This window comes from Hemicordylus capensis, chromosome 2 (genome assembly GCF_027244095.1).
Source record: "Hemicordylus capensis ecotype Gifberg chromosome 2, rHemCap1.1.pri, whole genome shotgun sequence".
In the NCBI taxonomy this organism is placed as follows: domain Eukaryota; kingdom Metazoa; phylum Chordata; class Lepidosauria; order Squamata; family Cordylidae; genus Hemicordylus; species Hemicordylus capensis.
In genome coordinates, this window is record NC_069658.1 from 244,416,419 (window position 1) to 244,438,512 (window position 22,094).

At 44.2% G+C, this 22,094-nt stretch overlaps 1 protein-coding gene across 20 annotated transcripts; it reads right to left on the reverse strand.

Moving 5' to 3' along the window:
- Positions 1-579: 579 nt before the first annotated feature.
- Positions 580-21,429, reverse strand: LOC128344819 (zinc finger protein 501-like). Of its 20 annotated transcripts, none has more exons than XM_053295730.1 (5): positions 21,146-21,251; positions 17,143-17,271; positions 15,994-16,073; positions 15,335-15,461; positions 580-5,882 (listed from the first exon to the last, which is right to left on the reverse strand). In XM_053295730.1, exons 2-5 carry the CDS (start codon positions 17,174-17,176, stop codon positions 4,327-4,329), a joined length of 1,797 nt encoding a protein of 598 aa, XP_053151705.1. In that variant the 5' UTR covers positions 17,177-17,271; positions 21,146-21,251; the 3' UTR covers positions 580-4,326. The 20 variants fall into 20 exon arrangements, with proteins under 20 accessions (XP_053151705.1, XP_053151707.1, XP_053151706.1 ...); XM_053295732.1 differs by having other exon boundaries at positions 21,199-21,242; XM_053295731.1 differs by having other exon boundaries at positions 21,117-21,226.
- Positions 21,430-22,094: the final 665 nt, after the last annotated feature.

Consider the following 22,094-nt stretch of genomic DNA (forward strand, 5'->3'; position numbering starts at 1 on the left):
TGTCTTTACAGTTCATGAATCACAGCTGGGTCTATGGACAATGGTATAAATTTGCTTCTCTAGTTTGCAATGTTGTAAGCTTCTGAGAAAGTTAAGGTCTACGTGTCCAAGTTCTCTTTGAAATACTACACATGTAGGTAGCCATGAGCATGATGCATTATTAGTTGTTTCATTTTTATTTTGTTTCAAATGTATTTTATGGAGTGGCTTAACTGCATTTTTAAATGTTATTTTAGTATTGCCCATATAGAAAGCTTTTGGCTGAAACATGTTGGGCTGCAATAAATTTCTCACAGCACCTAAAGATTTTGTCTCCTGTTTGCTTTTGCATCTTGGGAGATCATGGAACGGGACATCTACAGCTATGCTATTTGGATAAACAATTCGAACAACCTTCCATTTTTTGAGAAACAAGTCAGAGTTTTGTGATGGTCTGGGGAAGAATTTGTCTCCCTACACAAAAAGGAGTGAATTACATGCTTTCACCCTTCTGGAATATTGTCAGGTGAAAAGAATAACCAGGGGTTTAAGAACTGTAAAGAAATCTGGCATGTTTGAGGACAATGAGGATTCCATTAATAAGTGGCATGCCATTTTATTTATTTATTAACAAATTTATAAGCCAACCAAAATGCATGTCTCTGGGTAGTTTAAAATAAAAACAGTACAAATTAAGACAATCTAAAATTAAACACAAAACTTAAAACTGGGGAGCTAAATAAAAGCCTGGGTGAACAAATACATCTCAACTGCCTTTTAAAACATTGTCAGAGATGGGGAGGCTCTTATGTCAGCCAGGAGTGCAGTCCAAAGCCTCAGAGCAGCAATGGAGAAGGCCTGTCCCCAAGTGTTCACAAGACCTTATGTTATTATTGAGACCTCAACACAAGTCAATTTGCAGTTACAAAAGACTTTGGATGAACAGCTGGAAAAGTTAAAACAGAGTAAATATAAAGAAATAGAACATAAAATTCATTAGATAAAGATCTTTTTAGATGATTAAAACTATTCAAGTATAAGAAATTCTTACATGATGAGACTGATTATGAGTCTAATAAAATGTATCCTTAGATATATAGGGAATCTAAAAAGGCATCTTTATTAGTAGAGGATGATCTGTAATAGAGGATCATGTTTATTAGTAGAGGATGATCTTTACTAGTAGAGGATGATGACCAACAATGAATGGGAGTCACATACAGGGGAGAGCAGTGATACCAATATAACACTGTCTTGGGCTTCCTCTTTTTTTTTTTTTTTTTTAAGGGAAAAAGGAAACAAGGCATTTTGTTCCAAAGGGACAACAGGAGATCAGACAAACTGATTACTATCCACATGATCCAGGAGACTAGTTTGACAATCTTTCTGATGGAGAAGCTGCTGCCAGTCTGTGTAGACAAGACTGAGTTAGATGGACCAATGGTCTGACTCAGTATATGGCAGCCGGTGTTCAAATCCCACCCCTCCATTTTCTTGTCAACTTAGTGGAAATATATATAGAAAAAGTATTTCCACTTCAATGGCCTGTTTTTTTTGGCAGGTGCAGGAAGTAGCCATGCAGTGTCCTATGGCACCTGAAATAGCAAATCTGTACATGGATGCTTATGGACATACACACTTTTTCCTCTGATAACCATTTTAATTTTAATTCGGTTATTTGGTACAGGTTTATTGATGTATATATATTTTTAAATTTTGGAGGCGTAGTACACTAGAATTACAATCTTTTTTTGGCTGTGTTAATTACAGGGATCAGAACATCCAACACAATACACATTTTAGTATTTATTTAATACGTTTATATACTGCCCCATCCAAATGGCCTTGGGCAGTGCACAGCAACAAAAATAAAACCCGTGACTATTAAAACATTTAAAACAGTTCTAAAACCCTGGAAGTCCAGGCCAAACAGATAGGTTTTAATGGCTCTCCCGAAGGCCAACAATGAACTCAAGCAATGGATTTCTGCCAGGAGTGGATTCCATAGCCCAGAAGCAGCTACAGGGAAGGCCAGCCTCTGAGTTGCCACCAGACATACCGTTGGTAACTGGAGACAGACCTCTTCATATGACCTTAATGTTAATTTTAACAGAGAAGAAATCTATTTTCTGGATCTGTCGATCAGGGATGAAAATGGCTATTTGCATACATCTTTGTATAGGAAACCTACAGATAGGAACCTTATCTTTGACAGTTCTCATTCTAAGTGCCTCAGGGAAAATATACCATTTGGGCAATTTTTGAGAATAAAACTCATTATTCCACTGAATAACAATTCCACTGATTAGAATGGAATCTAGGGTGATCAAACAAGTTTCTGGAGAGAGGTTATCCTGAGCCAGTTTGAGAAAATTTATAGCAGTCCCAAGGGACGAACTTCTGCAGCCATCAAAGAAGAGATCTTCAGCTTCTGTACATTGTAGCTTAACATTTAACTACATTATGAATAATTTAAAAAAGAAAATCAAACACCATTGGCACATTTTATATCAGGATGCTAGGAAAAGCCAGTCCTTTCCTTTAAGAGAATCAACAATTTGAAAGATATACTAGTCAGGAGTAAATATATAAAGTGTGTGATACACTGAACTTTGTGCCAGGGTTTTCCAAACCTTTGGGCCACCACTCTTGCAGTAGGGATGTGCACGGAGCAGTTCGGTGCCTCTGTTTGAGGCACTGAAATACTTCGAGCTTCCCCCACCAAAACCTTTCAGCGGGGACGAATGAGTGCTTCAAGAGGAGAAGACCTGCTCCTCCAAGGCCCTTCCTCTGCCCCATTGTGGCACTATCTGGATTAAACACACCACCATGTGGATGCAGGGATGCTCCCAGTAGCCTGTGGGGGCAGGGTTGGCACGGAAATGGCATCTGAGCATGCGCGGACACCATCTTCAGTGGTCAGCATGATCAGGATCCAATGAATTTCCCATAGCACCTTGAGATTTTGTCTCCTGTTTCACTTTTTGGCTAGGTTTTTCTGTCTGAAATTACCTTTATAGCCTTAAATGGCTCAGGACTAGGTTACCTGGGAAAGCACCTTCTTCAGCATGAGCCCCATCGCACATTAAGGTCATTGATAGAGGCCCGTCTCTGCCTGCCACCAGGTTGCCTAGTGGCAAATCAGGATCAATAGCTACTCCTGGGTGTAAAATGAACTCCCCAGAGATATCAGAGCCTTAAGAATCTTACAAGCCTTTAAAAGAACCTGAAAAACACATCTTTTTAGCCTGGCCTTTATAGTGTTTTTTAAATAGGGTTAAGCTGTTTTTTATTTTGCGTTTTCAATGGGTTGTATTGGTTTCATTTATGTGAACCACCAAGAGCCATCTGGGTGGGATGGTGGTAAATTTTGGGTGTAGAATTCCATTTTTTCACAGCTGCTGCCCACATTTTCACTATCCATCACACCCCCAAGATCTTTTTCTTAAAATTGGTATGGGCTACCCAGCCTACCAGCCTTTGTGTGACTGCAGATGTCTTTCTACCTCTCCTGGAGGATCAGGGAACTTTTTGTCTGACTGGAGAATTCTTCTGTACCACTCCTCTACACACTGCCCAAATGCTAGTTTAAACTCAAGCCACAGAGGCTGAAACATATCATAGACCAGAGGAGCAGACAGTGCCTGTGGAAAGTATTGCCATTTAGACATAAGGGTACCAACATGGAGCACAAGCCCACCACCTTGTAATGGAGAGAGGGGAACTACCCTTTCTGGAGGCCAGACTCTTATTTTAAAAGAAAATGGAACAGATGTGTGGTCTGCTATGGGAAGAGGCATGAAAAACATCATTAAAGTAAAATCTTACAGTATGCGGGGCCACTGGATAACGCTGATACTCTGCACCATTTTTAAAGTGAAGGAAGCTGGATGGTGCTTCACCATCAAGATGGAGAGGAAGGCATTATCATTCACAGGCAAGACACCTCTTTTGTCAAATACACACATAGAAGCTCATGCCGAAATAAAAGAACAAGTTTTAAAGGTATGTGTTGTTCTTGCTTTAACCAGAGCAGATTAAAGTAGCTCTAGTCCTTTCTAAAGTGAGTTCCTTTACAATCGAAATCATAGGAGAGGGTTCTCTGGTGAGGAGTAAGGGAGTGCCTCTGATCAAAGCTCTTTTCACACTCCAGGGACAGATTCAGTTGCTCCCCCCATAACTGAAAGCGTTACAATGAAGTGAGGCTTGCAATCTTCTTGAAACACTTTCTTTGCTGTTTTTGCCACAGCATGATGTGGCACTTCTCCTGGGATTTAGTTACATCACTCATCAAGAGATTATTTGAGGTGAGATAAGCAACTTCCTGTGACAGAAGTTCTTTCTACACTATAAGCCATTACATGGGTTTTCTCCAGTGTGAATCCTTCGATGTGAAGTGAGGTGTGAGCTCTGACGGAAGCTCTTTCCACACTCCAAGCATTTATATGGCTTCTCCCCAGTGTGTGTTCTTTGATGTTCTGTAAGACCTGCCTTGACCCTGAAGCTCTTTCCACATTCCAGACATATATATGGTTTCTCCCCAGTGTGAATCCTTTGATGTGAAATGAGGTATGAACTCACAGTGAAGCTCTTTCCACACTCCAAGCAAGGATATGGTTTCTCCCTGGTATGCATTATTTGATGTTTGGTAAGGGAGTTCAATTCATGGAAGCTCTTTCCACACACCAAGCATTTATATGGTTTATCTCCAGTGTGCGTTCTTTGATGTTTAGTAAGAGATCCCTTGTTGCTGAAGCTCTTTCCACACTCCAAGCACTTATATGGTTTCTCCCCAGTGTGGGTTCTTTGATGTCTAGAAAAGGACTGTCCTCGATGGAAGCTCTTTCCACACTCTAAGCATTTATATGGCTGCTCCCCAGTGTGCGTTCTTTGATGTTCTGTAAGACTTCCCTTGCCCCTGAAGCTCTTTCCACACTCCAAGCAATTATATGGTTTCTCCCCAGTGTGAATCCTTTGATGTGAAATGAGGTGTGAACTCACAGTGAAGCTTTTTCCACACTCCAAGCAGTGATATGGTTTCTCCCCAGTGTGTGTTCTTTGATGTTTAGTAAGGCAGTCCGATTCATAGAAACTCTTTCCACACTCCAAGCATTTATATGGTTTATCTCCAGTGTGTGTTCTTTGATGTTTAGTAAGATTTCCCTTCTCACAGAAGCTCTTTCCACACTCCAAACATTTATATGGTTTCTCCCCTGTGTGAATACTTTTATGTGAAGCGAGACGTGAACTCACACTGAAGCTCTTTCCACATTCCAAGCACATATATGGTTTATCTCCAGTATGGGTTCTTTGATGATTAGTAAGATTTCCCTTATCACAAAAGCTCTTTCCACACTCCAGACATCTATATCGTTTCTCCCCTGTGTGAACCCTTTGGTGTAAAGTGAGGTGTGAACTTATTCTGAAGCTCTTTCCACACTCCAAGCAGTGATATGGTTTCTCTCCGGTGTGTGTTCTTTGATGCTTAGTAAGGGAGTCCGACTGATGGAAGCTCTTTCCACACTCCAATAATTCTAAAGGTTTCTCTTCAGTATGGATTATTTGACTCATACCAAGATTTTCACTGTCACTGAAGCTTTGCCCACATTCCAACCATTTATTTGGTTTCTCTTCTTTGTGCATTTTCCACTGAGATTGATGGCTTGGTTCAAAACTGAAGCTTTCCTTATACACAGGGCACAGACTTCTCTCTCTTACTTCCTCCTCTTTTTTCTGGATTGTGTTTTTATGGAGGTCACCATGCTGAGTAGCAGAAAGCCCATTCCTCCTCTTCCGCTTTGCTTCCATTTTCATTCTCTGTAGCTCTCTATTTTTATGTCTGGTACCTGCCAACAATCTTCCATGGGCTTCCCCCTCCTTGTCCCTTTCCCACCTGTCACCTGCTGAAATGAAGAAAGAAAAATGTTCAGAGCCAGGAACAAAAAGGGAGCCTGAGATCAATGAACAACCCCCAATTATATGTTCTCTTAATGGAACAATAAGGGACATCTTGTGTGTATGACAGAGAGAGGTGGATGCAGCAGGCAGAGTCTTGGTGCTGAGAGAGCACCTGGCTTGAATTCAGGACTCTGATGGAAAGTTTTAATCATCAGTGGCCTTGCCAACACTGTTTCTGCAGCTGTGTGACCTGAAGCAGCTTTTAGGTTGTTTTTCTCAAATATGCCTGAAACAGATAAGCACATAGTACGTACACTGTTCCACATTAAGGGGCGCAGTGGTGAATCAGATACCCCTAAGAAGTATATCAGCATGCATGAGGGTGTATGTGTATGCTGAATGAGACTGAAGAAATCAAGGTGTTGCCTTTGACCAGGAGCAAGATCTGGTATGACCGATGACCAAACCTGTCAAAGACCAAGGTACATAGGAACATAGGAAGCTGCCATATACTGAGTCAGACCATTGGTCCATCTAGTTCAGTATTGTCTACACTGACTGGCGTCGGCTTCTCCAAGGTTACAGGCAAGAGTCTATCTCAGCTTATCTTGGAGGTGCCAGGGAATGTTAGGATTTACTACAGATATTATCTCAGTTCTTTATACAGGGCATGCTTCTCTATTTGAATGTATCTATGTACTGGCTTGAGGGTGGAGTCACAGTTTCTCCCTCCCTCTCTCTGCATAAGAGACTATTAGTCTGTCGTTTTCTTAGATTATGTTTAGTTAGTAATAAATATCAAACTCTTGTTTCTCATTTAAAGTTGGCTTCTTTTTCAATTACTTAAAGAGGATAAATAATTACAAGAGGATAAGTAATTACTCTGCAACACTGGGTTATGGGCCCAGTTGTGAAGCAATAGGTTGTGTGATAAAGAGCTGTAGGCAAGAAAGCTAGACAAAATTGCATTTGTGGAGAGGCACTGAACTGCTCAATGAAACAAACTACAGAAAATTGTCCTTCAGAGTTAATACACTTGGTCTTTGTTCCTCCAGAACAAAGATAGTCTGACAGATAATGAAGAGAAATAGCGAGAATGGGATTCTTAAAACAAGAAAGCCATGGGATACACATCTGACTGTAAGTGATCAGTTAATCATACAGCAGACAAAAATACAGCAAGACAGATGTGGGAAAGATTGAAGGTTTTGCAACAAACAACCATGAATACTCAAGTTCCTCTTATGCTGCAGTTGTGTAATAAAAGTCAGAGAGAGAGAGAGAGAGAGAGAGAGAGATAGAGAGAGAGAGAGAGAGAGAGAATGAAGTGTGTATTCCAGAAGCATACTGTGTTCCAAATTTGCAAAACAGTTTAATGAGTGTAAAAACAACTACAAGGCATGTATGTAGAGTTATTTTCAGAACAGACCACTGCTTTATTTCCAAAAGAGGAAAACTTCTGATGAAAGGCATGTTGAAAGAAGATCAACGGTATGAAATAGATTGCAAAAGAGAACAAGCTGTTGCTGCAAGTGAGTGTGCACACAAGGATTGCATGAGTTTATGGCATCACCCATTTGAGCATCCAAGCAAGGGACACATTTCAAAATTAGTAAAAGAACAAATGGCAAGAAACCTGCAAGTAACCATGGAAATCTGAAGTCAAATGCACTGAATGTGTTAAAGCAAAAGCAACAAGGGGCACAAAGTTCATCAACCACAGAAAGGCAATCCAGTGAGGTTTTGGATTTGATTCACAGTGATATTTGTGGGCCCTTTCCAGTAAAGACACCAGGAAAGAATCTCTATTTCCTGACTTTCATAGATGATTTTTCTTGCTATACTTACAACTTACCTACTAAAGGAGAAAAGGGAAGTGTTGCTAAAAAGAATATGTGGTCAGAGTAAGCAACAAATTTGGAATAAGACTTAAGACTTTGCACACTGATAATGGTGGGGAATATATTGGGAAGGATATTGAGCATACTTAAAAGAACAAGGAATTAAATATGAGAGAACAATACCTTATATTCCAGAGCAAAATGGAGTGGCAGAGAGAAAAAACAGAACTTTGATTGAAATGCTTGGAAGTATGCTTCTAGACATTTCCAGACTAAGGTCTGGAAAACAGTAAAACACCAAATAAAAACACACTACACAACAAATACTAGGGATATCATAACAGACCAAAAAAGGGGGGGGGGAGGGGAGATTTTTTTTTAAAAAAAAACACACAATACAAAGCAAGTTAAAAACTCTTTAAAAATCAAATTTAAAAATCAAAATATAAAGGCCTGAGTGAACAAAAAGGTCTTTACCTGGCATCTAAAATAACGTGATGAAGCTAGGCGAACCTCACTGGGGAGGCTATTCCATAAATGGGGTGCATATATTCCTAAAGAATAAGAAAAAAATTAGATTGCAGAAGTGAAGGAGGAATATTCATAGGTTATGCACTGAATAGCAAAAGCTACAGAATAGTTGGATCCCATAACAGAGACTGTTAAACTGTGCAGTGTTGCATGTTTTGAAGAGAGGCAAAAGTCAAATGCCAATGTGATGTTTTACTGTGACCTGGATTTTCCAGTAAGTGAAGAGAATAAACAGCAACCACAGCAGCAAAATAAAGAAGTATGATTACTTATTTATTTTGCTGCTGTGGTTGCTGTTTATAGACTCTTCACATATTGGAAACTTTGATATGATAGAGAGGTCTAATCAAAAATGGGAGACTGAGATAAAACAAGAAGTGAGATGCTCAAGCAGAATCAATAAAGGGATTCCACCTAAGAGTTTGTCATGGGCAGTCAGAGAAGAGAAAATGCCAGAACTTACAGACTGGCACAAAAGTGAAGGCATGCTTGATTCAGAGACAGATAAATGGTTGCAGGCAGCAAAGAAGAGATTGCATTACTTTGTAAGAACAAAATACGGACTCTTGTAACTACCTGAGGGTAGAAAAGCCATATTATACAAATGGGTTTTTACAACTAAATGTGATGCAGAAGCGCTATAAGTGCTCTTCAGCGCTATAAAGCAAGATTGGTTGTCAAAGGTTATGCACAAAAATATGGAGAAGATTATGAAGAAACATCTGCACCTGTCTGTGACTGCTACAAGTTAGTGAAAAGTTTAAGAACTAGAAATCAAAGAATGGGGAGAAATCTATTATTTAGGAATTCTAGTAAAAAGGTGAGAAGATGGGAGTTTTACCCAAAATAATAAACAAAAGATCGCAGACTAAATAGAATGTCTTGGTTTGACAGAAGCAAATAAAGTAAATACCCCAATTGAAAGGGGCTTTATGAAAGGAAAAGGACACAGTGAATCATTGGAAAAACAGGATATATAAATACAGGATATATAAATAAAATGACCAGACATTGCAGCAGTGATTGGGATATTGTGCAGAAAAGTGAACTCAACAACAAAGAGAGTGCACTGCTGTTAAAAGGACTGGACAATATCTAAAAGGCATGCAGGTTTAGAATTACTGCTACCTACCAGTAAAGAACCTAGGCTGGTAGGTTAGATGGATGCCAACTGGGCTGAGGACAAGGAGGATAGAAAACCAACCAGTGGGAATGTTTTCTTTTTTGAAGGAGGAGTGGTTTCATGGATGAGTAAGAAACAGTCCATTGTTGCTTTCTCTCCAACTGAGGCAGAACATGTATCAGCAGCACAGGCTGGTCAAGAAGTTGTATGGTTGCATAGCCTCCTACTGGACTTTGAGATAAGGGAGCCAAAGCTAATTACCATGTTTGAGGATAACCAGAGCTAGTCTCCTCTCACAAATGACAAAACTACGCAAAGGAGCAAACATATCAACACTAAGTACCACTTAGGTGAGAATCTTGCAAGAGAGAAATTTGATCCAGCTAAAGTACTGTGCCTCGGAGGAAATAGTGGCAGACAAAGCCTCTACAAAGCCTCTAGCCAGAGAACAATTTCAGAATCTGTGAGAGACAATGAGAGTCATGATTTAAAGAACAAGACAATGAAAAGGGGAATGTTGGAATTTGCTACAGACATTGTCTCCATTCTTTATACAGGGAATGTGCTGAACGTATCAATGTACTGGCTTGCAGGTGGAGTCAGTGTCCATGGAGAGGAGAGCGGGTCTTGTGGTAGCAAGCATGACTTGTCTCCTTACCTAAGCAGGGTCTGCTCTAGTTGCATTTGAATGGGAGACTACATGTATGAGCACTATAAGATATTCCCCGTAGGGGATGGAGCTGCTCTGGGAAGGGCAGAAGTTTCCAAATTCCCTCCCTGGCATCTCCAAGATAGGGCTAAGAGAGATTCCTGCCTACAACCTTGGAGAAGTCACTGCCAGTCTATGTAGACAATACTAAGTTAGATGGACCTAATGGTCTGACTCAGTATATGGCTGAGGGGTTATGGGTAGGGGAAGGTATGGCATAGGACCCTGTACACCAGGAGAGGGGAAGAGTGGCTTAACATCATATTCTTATCCCTTCTTCTGGCTGTTCCCATAATGGGAGGGTTCCTGGCTGCTTTATCAGACTCTCCTTTGGCCTGCTGGTGCTGCTGTTTAATGCCAGGTCAGTCCAGAATAAAATCTTTATCATCCGTGATTTAATTGTGGAGGCTGTTCCTCATCAAAGACTCCTGAGGAAACTTAGCAGTCATGGGATAAGGGGACAAGTACATGTGTGGATTGCTAACTGGTTGAAAGACAAGAAACAGAGGGTAGGTATAAATGGAGTTTTTTCACAATGGAGGGAAGTAAGAAGTGGGGTCCCCCAGGGATCTGTACTGGGACCGGTGCTTTATTCATCAATGATCTAGAAGCAGGGTAAGTAGCGAGGTGGCCAAATTTGCAGATGATACCAAAGTCTTTTGGGTAGTGAAATCCAAAACAGATTGTGAGGAGCTCCAAAAGGATCTCTCCAAACTGGGGGAGTGGGTGACAAAATGGCAAATGCAGTTCAGTGTTGGCAAGTGTAAAGTGATGCACATTGGGACGAAAAACCCCAGCTTCAAGTATATGCTGATGGGATCTGAGGTGTCGGTGACTGACCAGGAGAGGGAACTTGGGGTCGTGGTGGACTCCTCGTTGAAAGTGTCGACTCAATGTGCAGCAGCTGTGAAAAAGGCCAATTGTATGCTAGGGATCATTAGGAAGGGGATTGAAAATGAAACGGCTAATATTATAATGCCCTTATACAAAACTATGGTGCAGCCACACTTGGAGTACTGCGTACAATTCTGGTCACCACATCTAAAAAAGGACATTGTTGAACTGGAGGAAGTGCAGAAGAGGGCAACGAAGATGATGAGAAGAAAGGAGCCAGCGTGGTGTAGTGGTTAGAGTGCTGGACTAGGACCGGGGAGACCCGAGTTCAAATCCCCATTCAGCCATGAAACGAGTTGGGTGAGTCTGGGCCAGTCACTTCTCTCTCAGCCTAACCTACTTCACAGGGTTGTTGTGAAACAGAAACTCAAGTATGTAGTACACCAATCTGGGCTCCTTGGAGGAAGAGCGGGATATAAATGTAGAATCATCACCATCATCATGGGCCTAGAGCACCTTTCTTATGAGGCAAGGCTACAACACCTGGGGCTTTTTAGTTTAGAAAAAAGATGACTGTGGGGAGACATGATAGAGGTCTATAAAATGATGCATGTTGTGGAGAAAGCAGAGAGAGAGAAATTCTGCTCCCTCTCACCTAAAACTAGAACCAGTGTTCATCCCATGAAATTGATTGCCAGGAAATCTAGAACCAGCAAATGGAAGTATTTTTTCACACAATGCATAATCAACTTGTGGAATTCTCTGCCACAAGATGTGGTGACAGCCAACAACCTGGAAGGCTTTAAGAGGGGTTTGGATAACTTCATGGAGGTCTATCAACGGCTACCAGTTGGAGGGCTGTGGGCCACCTCCAGCCTCAAAGGCAGGATGCCTCTGAGTACCAGTTGCAGGGGAGTAATAGCAGGAGAGAGGGCATGCCCTCCACTCCTGCCTGTGGCTTCCAGCAGCATCTGGTGGGCCACTGTGCAAAACACGATGCTGGACTAGATGGGCCTTGGGCCTGATCCAGCAGGGCTGTTCTTATGAAGGGGCTGACCTGGTTTATATTACAGAGACCTGGGTAGGGGAGCTGGGGGAGATTGGTCTTTTCCCGGCTCTGTCCCCCTGGGTATTAGTGCAGCATCAGCATAGGCTGGAGTGGTGGGGTCTCTGTAATTTATAAAAGCTCTGTTTTCTTCTCTAGGCCTCAGTCCATGTGAATGCTTGTTTGTACCTGGAGTTGGGCGCTCAGGACAGGGTGAAGATTATGTTGGTGTTCTGCACACCCCACTGCCCAGCTGTCTCCCTACCTGAGCTCATGGAAGTAGTCTCTGATTTGGTGTTGAGGACTCCTAGGATGATTGTTCTAGATGACTTCAACATCCATCCTGAGGCTGCCTTGTCCGAGGCAGCTCAAGACTTCATGGCCACCATGACAAGCACGGGGCTGTCCCAACACGTTGTTTGCCCAACACATGAACTGCGGCACACTCTGGATCTAGTTTTTTTGACTGGGCAGGAGGGTGGTGATTTGAAAGTGGTGTAGGGCGGGATGTGTCATCTGTGCCCTTGTCATGGTCAGATCACTTCCTTCTGAGGTTTAGAGTTTCCATGGCTATAGTACTCTGCGAGGGTGGGGGATCTATTAAGATGGTCTGCCCCCCCAAAAATGATGGACGTCAATGGATTCCCAAGGGCTCTGGGGGATTTTCTGGCTGGTATGGCAGGTGCTCCTGTTGAAACTTTAGTTGCTCTCTGGAATGGAGAGATGACTTGGGTTTGTTGACACAATCACTCCCAAGTGCCCTCTCCCACAAAGCAGAGCCTGAGCAGCGCCTTGGTAAACACCTGGGCCGAGGGCAATGAAGCAAGTTGGGAGATGGCTGGAACGTAGGTAGAGGAAAACTTGGGGTGAATCTGGGTGAACACAGATTGTTGAGTCTATTCTGTGGCAGTGATGGAACAGAAGGAACATTTTTTTCCATCCACCACTGCGTCCTCTCAATGTCGTCCAGCAGGGCTTTTCTGGGGGATGCAGGGCCTTCTGAAATCTGGCCCTGGGCAAGATGTATTAGAACCCTCACTAGCATGCCGTGACACATTTGCACAGAACTTTGAAAGTAAAGTTGCTCACATTCACCATAAGTCGGACATTATGGCTGATGCAGGATCATTGGGAGAGGTACCCAGAGAAAACCCTGGTCTAGTTTTGCCGGAGGAGTGTCAATTATTGCTCCCCGAGGATGTGGACAAGGTGTTCAGTCGAGATTGGCCAACCACATGCATACTTGACCCTTGCCCTTCATGGCTTACTAAATCTAGTAGGGAGGGAATTTTTAGCTGGGTCCAGCAGGTTCTAAATGCTTCACTGAGAGAGACAGTGGTCCCAGATCCATTTCAATCAGGCCTGGCTTTGGAACAGAAACTGCTTTCGTTGCCCTGTGGGATGACCTATGCAGACAGGGAGGGCGTACAACGCTGTTAATTCTCTTGGATCTCTCAGTGGCTTTTGATACCATTGCCCATGGTATCTTTTTGGATAGGCTGGCCGAGTTGGGTGTGGGAGGCACTGTTTGGAGGTGGTTCTGCTCCTACCTTGAGGCTCGTTCCCAAAGGTGGCGCTAGGGGGTTACATTCTTTCCTCTACGCTTTTTAACATCTACATGAAACTGCTGGGAGAGGTCAGCTGGAGAATTGGATCAGGATGCAGATACTGTATCCCTCTTTTTCATCAGATGCAGCTGAGGTGGTGACTGCCCTGAATCAGTGCCTGAATGAGGGTGAACAAGTTAAGACTCAATCCAGACAAGACAGAAGTACTACTGGTTGGTGGTTTCTCTGCCTGGGTGAATGATGTTCAGACTATTCTAGATGGGGTTGCACTCCCCCTGAAGAACCAGGTTCACAGTCTGGGGGTGCTCATTGATCTGGCATTGTCAATAGAGGCTCAAGCTGTGGCTCGGAGAGCCTTTTATCAGCTTCAGCTGATACGCCAACTGCAACCTTACCCGGACAGAGATATCTTGGCCACAGTTACTCATGCTTTGGCAACCTCTCCCTTAGATTACTGCAATGCATTGTATGTGGGGCTGCCTTTGAAAATGGTCTGGGAACTGCAGCTGGTACAAAACAGGGCTGCAAGATTATAAACCAGGACTGGACAGTTTGAGCATATTGTGCCAGTGTGTCATCAGCTGCACTGGCTCCCAGTTTCCAGGCCCAATTCAAAGTGCTGGTTTTAACCTTTAAACCCCTAAATGACCCCCTCTGACAACTTTTAAAAAGTCTTTAAAGACACATCTGTTCACCCAGGCTTTTAACTGATATTGTTTTGATTGTTTTAATGTTGTTTTTAGAATATTGTTTTAAAATTTTAAATTGTGTTTTAAATTGCTTGCTTTTAAATTTTTTGTTTTTGTTTTTAATTAATGTTTTACTTTTTAATCTTTGTAAGTTTTGGGTGGCATAAAAATATGTTAAATAGAATAAAAAAATAATAAAATAAATGGCTTGGGACCTGAGAGAGCGCCTTCCCCATATGTCCCAACCCAGGCCTTAAGATCTTCTTTGAAGGCCCTGCTCCAGGTGCCCCTGCCAAATGAGGCAAGGTGGGTGGCTGCTAGGGAGAGGGCCTTTTTGGTGGTGGCACCCCGTTTATGGAATAGCCACCCCAGTGAAGTTTGTCTGGCTTCATTTCTTTGTTTTGTAAGATGCCAAGTAAAGACCTTTTTGTTAACTCAGGCTTTAAAAAAACAACACTTTTTTGATCTTCAAATATGATTTTTAATTATTTTTAAAAGTTTTAAAACTGCTTTGTATTGTATTTTGTATTTTTGCCCCACCCCCCACCCCTTATGTATTATGTGTTTTTATTGCATGTTCTAATCCTGTGTTGTGAGCCGCCCAAAGAACAATTTGTTAAGGGGTGGCTAACAAATAACATTTTTATTAATAATAATTATTATTATTATTATTGAGATGCCCCTCCCTCTAGAATGTCAGATTCCTCGGGAGGGGCTGCAGCTCAATCACTGAGCACCTGCTTTCCATGCAAAGAGTCTCAGTTTCCATCCTCTGGTAGAAACTCCAGGTAGACCTGGGGAAATATTTCTCCAAAATTCTGGAGAGGCGCTGCCAGACAATGTAGAGAAGGCTGAACTAGAAGAATCCCGAAAAGGCAGTTTTATATGTTCAGAAAGAGCCTCTTTGGGGTTCTGCTTTATTTCTTGTTTTTATATCCCACCCTTCCTCCATTATGCACCCGCCCTTTTATGTTCACAACAACCCTATGAGGTACGCAGAGAGATTACTGGTCCAAAGCCACCCAATGAACTTCATCACTGAAGGGATATTTGAAGCAGGATCTTCCTGCTCCAAGTTTAACATTAACAACTATACTGCTAAAATAAGGGCTCTTACCCAGAGAGACAACATTCCAAAAATTCTCCTCCATAACTTCCCTGTACAGGGCTCTTTGGTCCAGATCCAGCAGAGCCCACTCCTCCTCGCTGAAATGCACAGCCACCTCCCCAAAGGTAACCGGAGCCTGAAACAAGAAGAAAACGATTTCTCCTTCATGGGTCACATAACGGGGCTTTCCCTTCTAAGCAAAATCCAGAAGGGTTGATAAGGTGAGGTGGTGCAAGAAGGATCGGGGATATTCCCCCCAGGATTGCTAAGTATATTTGTATATAATTCAAAGTGGTTTAGAAACCAAAAGAAACGGATGTGGGTGATAGTTCCTTGTCCCAAAGGAGATCCAGTTCTTTCAAGACACAGGAAGACACCAGCAACAGCCAGTGGAAAAGATGTTGTGCTGATACGAAGTGGAAAAGATGCTGTGCTGTCAACCCTTGCTCTCCTCTTGCTAAATATCTGAGGGCCTGCACTTTCAAAGGTGCTTCCTTGCCAAGTTAACAAGATTCAGGCCTTCACGTGAGGCCTGGACGGCATTCTGAGCAAGCAGCTTTGACCAAAGCCAAAGGAAAGAAGAGATTCTTTCAGGCCCAGCAGGACATGGAGGGGAGAGAGACTGCCTGTTAGCAGGCATCCTCCGTCCCCAATGGTCCCTCCCCTACCTGATCTGGTCGTGCGGATGCTTCTTCCACAACAGAAAGAAGAGATGGCCGAGAATGCATTGCCAACATAATTCCAGCACCTGCAAAGGATGCAAAATGGTGGGAAGATTTAGGAATATGACATTTACAGAGAATCAAAGCTCAGGGAAACATAAAAGCAGGGCAAGGGTCCTTCAGTCACCCTCCTGCAAGATGCCCCTCAACACGGGCTCTGACTGGCGTCGAATTCAAGCCTCCTCTGCTTGAGGGAAATGAGTGGCTGCTTCCATTGGTGCCTGCACCTGAAGCAGCACAGAAGATGCCAGACAGGAATCGGGTAAAAGATTAGCAGAGGATTTAGACGGGCAAAGCCCTGTGGGGGAAAGAATTGTATTTCTCTTCCTCCTGGATGATTATTTTTTAAAGCAAACACAACTTACAGGAAAGACAAGCAAATGCTATAACTTCAGGGGAACATACAGGAGAGGGGTTAGTTCCCTTCACCGAAGCGCCACTTAGGCCAAGTCCTTCGGTCTGTGGGTGGTGGTCACACAATGGAATTGCCTTCCCTGACCTCTGCCCCAAATAATTCCTCCCCCTGCACTTGCCCTTCCCTGCAGAAAACTATGTTAAAGATGGACCCCACTCCCCCAGATGGAATTTTTCCTTCCCTCCTTCCTTTTCCCACCCACATTTTTCTGGGGGTGGCATTTCTCCTCCATTGCAGCCCCAGATACATTGAGGACTCACTAGATCCCAGATCAGGGGCCCCCTGATCCCACTCATGGGTTTGGGAGAGAAGCCCAGAAGCCACTTTGCAGAAGTGGTGGAAGGAGCTGGAAGCTATTTTCCACATTCATTCCTTTCTCTTTGCTCATCTGGGAAATGGAATTTTCTCCTTAGATGGATGCTCATCAGGACTAAACAGAAGCACAGTGGAGGTGTTGTCAAGTGTTTGCACTCAGACACGTTTGCTCTGGAGATGCATCCTCCGATGCTTCCCCCAATGCATCTTTCCCAAAATATGTCTTGTGGATCAAGCCACTGTGCATCATGTTGCCTATGTGGATCAAACTAAAAGGCTTGGCATTACATGCACCATCCTCTCAGGTACTGAATGAGCCAGACTGATCTCGCTCTCACTTTTAAGGGAAAAAGAGGGAGCCTTACCCAGGGAGGGCAGCACAGCAAAGTTCTCCTCCATAACTTCCCTGTGCAGGGCTCTTTGGCCCTGATCCAGCAGAGCCCACTCCTCCTCTGTGAAATGCACACAGCCACCTCCTGAAAGGTCAACAGAGCCTGAAAAGGAAGAAAACATTTCCTCCCTCATGGTTTTCTCCATTCTAAGATAAATCCAAACAATAGTTAAGGCAAGATGGTGTGAGGGGAGCAGGAGAAAAGGGAGCAATGGAGATAGCAGCAATAGCTACCAGAAAAAAAGATACTATGCTGGGATGAAGAGGCGCAGTTGATCTCCCCCTGCTCAATATTTGAGATCTGACACTTTCAAAGGCTCAGTTAGCAAGAATCACACCTGCATGAGCGGCCTTCACAGCCTTCCTAATGGGTAGCTTTGACCGAAGCCAAAGCAAAGGGAGATTCCTTCAGGCCTAGGGGGATGTTCCAGGAAGAGAGGAAACCTGCCTGCCCCAGGTCTTCTTCCCCCAACAAACAAACCCTGCACATACTGACTTCGACACAAAGAAGAAATAGCTGAGAATGCAGTGCCAACATAATTCCTGCAAAGGACACAAAAGTTAGAGAAAGATGTGTGAGAGGCTGAAATAAAGCGAGAGAAATAGAGAAAGATTCAGGGCAAGGATTTCTGATGCCTTCCTTCATCGTGGATAAGTGGAGATTATTCCCATGGGTACTTTGGTCGCCCTCCTGCACAATCCCCCTTAGAGTGGGCAGTGACCGTGGTCCAATGCGACCCAATCTGTCTGGAAAAAAGTAGGAGCAGCTTCTGATAACCCTGCACCCAAAACAGCACAGACAGGAAACAGAGGCAGTCAGGGGCATTGTCACGTACTCAAATAATCCAGGGACTGGCACAGGCTCCACAGCCTCCCCACTACCCATTTTCATGCTTTCATTTAGAGAGCATGAACCCCATGAAAGAATGAACCCTTTTCATGCTTTCTAATGCACAACAAAATCTCTCTTCCATTTTCTCAAGACATTAATCACCAGCAAATCCTTGTTACATCTGGTATGTTTTTGGCCCACAGGACTTGTTTTGTGTTGAAACGTCCCTCCTTTTTGTAATCACTTCATACATTTGACTTGCCACGGTGTGAAATTTGGGAGGTGGGCAGCTTACTGTTTTTTAGTATCTCACCCCTCAATCTTTATTTTTGGTTTCTTTGCTATGGCTTTGCCTCCATGCTATTTTTTCAGAGGCTTATTTTTTTCAAGGAGGGTTAACTGTACTTTTTCTGGGAGTATAGAAAAAGTACTACCTCCTACTCCATTACAATTAAGGGATGGAGTAAATGTGGAGGTTCAGTGAGGGAGGCAATGATGGGCGGGGGGGGGAACCTAGAACATGCCTGCCACCCCGACACTGACTGTCAGACATGGATGGAGTAGATAACAAGCCAATTCAGAGGGCCAGAGGGCTCTGCCGCCCCCCACCCGCTCACCACATCTGCCTGCCAGCTCAAGGCGCCTCCACCAAATCCCTATGGAGAACACACCCACCACATGGCTCTATGGTTGCCAGGAGTCAACACCGACTCAATGGCACAACCTTTCCTTTCCCTCCTAGTCCAACACTCTAACCACTGTACCGCACTGGTTGTCTACACTGATGGAAAGCAGAGGTGGAGTCCAGACGGAGGGGGGTCTCCTCCACCACTCCCCCGTGTCTCTGCTGGCTGCTGCAGCCACAATACACAGCTATTGTGTGTAATAATCACAGGACTACGTGACTCTCCATCTCTGATCTAGGTCTCAGCACCTAGCGGCTTGCCTCAGGCTCAACACAAAGAAGAACTGGCTGGACAGGGGAGTGGGAGGAGAGAGAGTGACTCCCTCCTCCCTCTTGCATGCATGGGGCATGCAAGCACTGCCTCCTTCCCTGGGCAGTAGCCTGTGGAGTAGCTGTCTGAGCTGGAGGGAGGAGCTCCTCTCTTCCTGTAGGTTGCCCTTCAGGCTATCAGAATAAAAGCCTCACAATGCTCCAATACTAAACTTTGTTCTGAACGCTGCCCTTCCTTTTACTGCTTGACTGCTGTTAAGAAAGGCTGGTGGAGGATGAAGGCTGCAACAGTGTTTATCTCTGGGAATTAATGCTTGGCTTCTCCCATTGTTTCTCTCTCTCTCTCACTCACTCTCATTCTGCCCCTTCCTTTTTCTTATAATAAAAGTGATTTTTAAAGTATAAGAGCAGCGTGCAAAAACATTAAATGGAAACCTACAACGCAGGAGTTCTCAACCTTGGGTCCCCAGGTGATGTTGGACTTCAATGCCCATCATCCTCAGCAATGGCCATTGTGGCTGGGAATGATGGGTGTTGTAGTCCAACACAGTGGTTCCTCGAATTTTTTTCATTTCTGTGCAGAATGAGTTTTGTTCTGGGCAGCAGTATCAAGGCAATGTGTGCGCACCTGCATTCAGAGTGGGGCCTTCCTGAACGGGATCTAAAATGAATTGAGTGGACATGTACTTGTATACTTGTACACCTGTACTTGCTTTATTATGAGAAAAAATAACAGATAAAATTTGTAAACCAAAAATAAGTAGGGGACTCAGAGGGGAGAGACACACTGGATTGGTTGACTCAGGGTCTGGAAGAGGAGTGGACAATCATGGACAGATGCAGGAGCACTTTTCTGCCCTTACAGTACACTTCTGCAGTGACTAGTGGCAATGTGTGTAGGCTTCCGTGCTTAGGGTGGCAGATGGAAGCCCACCTCTTCCTGCTTGTTTTGGAAGGAACTTTCAAGTGCAGAAGGATGTATCTATCTGTCTCACTGTGTGTATGTGTGTGCTGATGAAATATTAAAAATAATTTACACCCAAACAACATGGGCATTGCATGGGAGTCTGGGAACAGCAGCAAGGAGATTTTATTTCTATCCTCACAACAACCCTGTGAGGTAGTTTGGGCAGAGAGGGAAGTGAGTTTCTTGGCCAAATAGGGATTTGTACTTGGCTCTCCCCAGTCCTAGTCTAACACTATTACAACTAGACCACACTGGCTCCCTAGGTCGAAAATTTCACACCTTCCATGCTCTTTGGCATCTGTGGTACTCATTTAAATCCAAGTGGGGACAAAATCAAAGTGTTGCTGTGCCGTAGATTAGCAGCCATTGGTAGATCAACCCCATTTCCTGGTCCTGAAGGTGGCTCAGACATTTGTCTAATGTGTAATAGGATCCTGTGTGAGCCCCATTAAGGATTTCTGAAGAGCACTTTCTCAGCATTGCAAGACTCTTCTGTAATATTAATTAGGATTTTTTAAAAAAGAAAAAGCTTAAAATACAAAAGGAGAGGGAGAGGAGACTCTTCCTCCCAGTTTCCAAACTCTTTGAAAATGCAAAGTAACTCATTCAGAAGAACAGGTAAGAGTTCTCATCTTCCATCTATCCCGAATGTGCAGGCACCCCCACGCCCACGAAAATCATACTTCGCATAGGACACCAAGAACCCTAAGCCAAGAGGTTCAGGGCACCCAGCAAAACAATGGTGAGCACCTTGTCCCCAACTCCTCCCCCTTAAGCACCCCGCCTTTCCCTAAGCAAAGATGGACGCTTCCAGCTCACTCCTAGGCCTTCCCCTTACAGGAAAGAGGCACATGCCAAAGCGGGAGGGTAAATAATAATTTACATTTTATATCCCGCTCTTCCTCCAAGGAGCCCAGAGCGGGGCTGTTTGGAGGCTACTTCATGGGAGTCCTCCACAATGGAGGAGCCGTGCCTGCTCTCCGCCCCACATGGTTATCCCCCGCCCCACACCTCCCGTTGAGCTCCTTTGAGTGCAGGAATGAAGGCATCCCAGAGAGAGAGACACAGGAGCGAGAGGGGGCAAAACGGGAAGGAGGGCTCGCTCTCGCCTCTCTTCTCATCGCTCTTGCTCCTCCCAAGCGGCAGCAGCCTTTCGCCTCCATTCCCTCTCTGCTGGGGTTCCCTCCAACACACCTTGCTTATTCCCTCCCTTCGCTGCCTACCCCCAGGTCTCTTCCCTTCTTCCTTCCCACGCTGCTGTCCTCCTGGGACTCACGCGCACGTGGAACTCCGCAGCCGCCAGAGAAGAACGCCTGAGCCTCACCCGGGAGAAAGAAAGAAAGAAGAAGGAACCAAGGCGGCAGCGCGCGGGAGAGGAAGATATCCTCGGCCGGGTCGGCCCCTCCCTTTCCGTCCATTTGCCTCTCTAGGAAATTGATTTCTTTTACTTTAACCCTTAGATGGACGCCCACCAGAAAACAAGGCGCGCTAGCCTTCTCATGCCTGGTCCAAGAAAGTTGTGTGCATGGAAGCGGCGCAGGCGATTTGAAGGGCGCTCTGTGTGTGTGTGTGTGTGGTGGGTCTCTTTAAGGAAGCGGGAGGGTGCTCTGATCCCTCCCTCTGCATTTCCCTCGCCGGTGCTGCCTTTTCAAACGGCCCAGCAGGGTGGCAGCGCACCTTCTTGCCGCCTTGTGCCTCCTTGGACTGGATGTAGCCACTGCAGGTGTGCACGGCGGGACATGTGCACGGGTGAATATGCAGGTATGAACTGTCCCCTTTGCTAAGCAGGGTCTGCCCTGGTTTATATTTGAATGGGAGACTGCATTTGTGAGCACTGCAAGATACAGCCATCCCTCGCCAGCCACGAGGCTTCTGTTCCGGCAAAACCTTGCCTTTGGCAAATTTGAGGTTGGCGAGCAATTTAAATCAATGGGAAATGGGGGTTAGGGGGATTGTGGTTGTGGGAAAAAACCAGAAAATCGAAGAAAGAATATAAAGAAATTGCCAAAAGTCACCCGGATTCCTAAAAAATCACCAAGAATAAGCAAGAGGAGTGAGCAAATTGAACCTCTGGAAAAATCTGAACCCCCCCAAAAATCTCTTGAAGGCACTTTTGAAACCCCCCCCCACCAAAAACAACAACCACTCAGTCACTTTAAAATCACAATCAGT

Excerpts from the sequence above, each read along its gene's own strand:
- LOC128344819 (XM_053295727.1), bottom strand. The coding sequence starts at position 21,340 with ATGGACGGAAAGGGAGGGGCCGACCCGGCCGAGGATATCTTCCTCTCC. Across the intron at positions 17,272-21,145 it reads AGAAGGGAAGAGACCTGGGG|GCTCTGTTGACCTTTCAGGA; the intron begins GTAGGCAGCGAA and ends CTTCCTTTTCAG. Across the intron at positions 15,462-17,142 it reads TGCTGTGCTGCCCTCCCTGG|GCTCCGGTTACCTTTGGGGA; the intron begins GTAAGGCTCCCT and ends TTCTTGTTTCAG.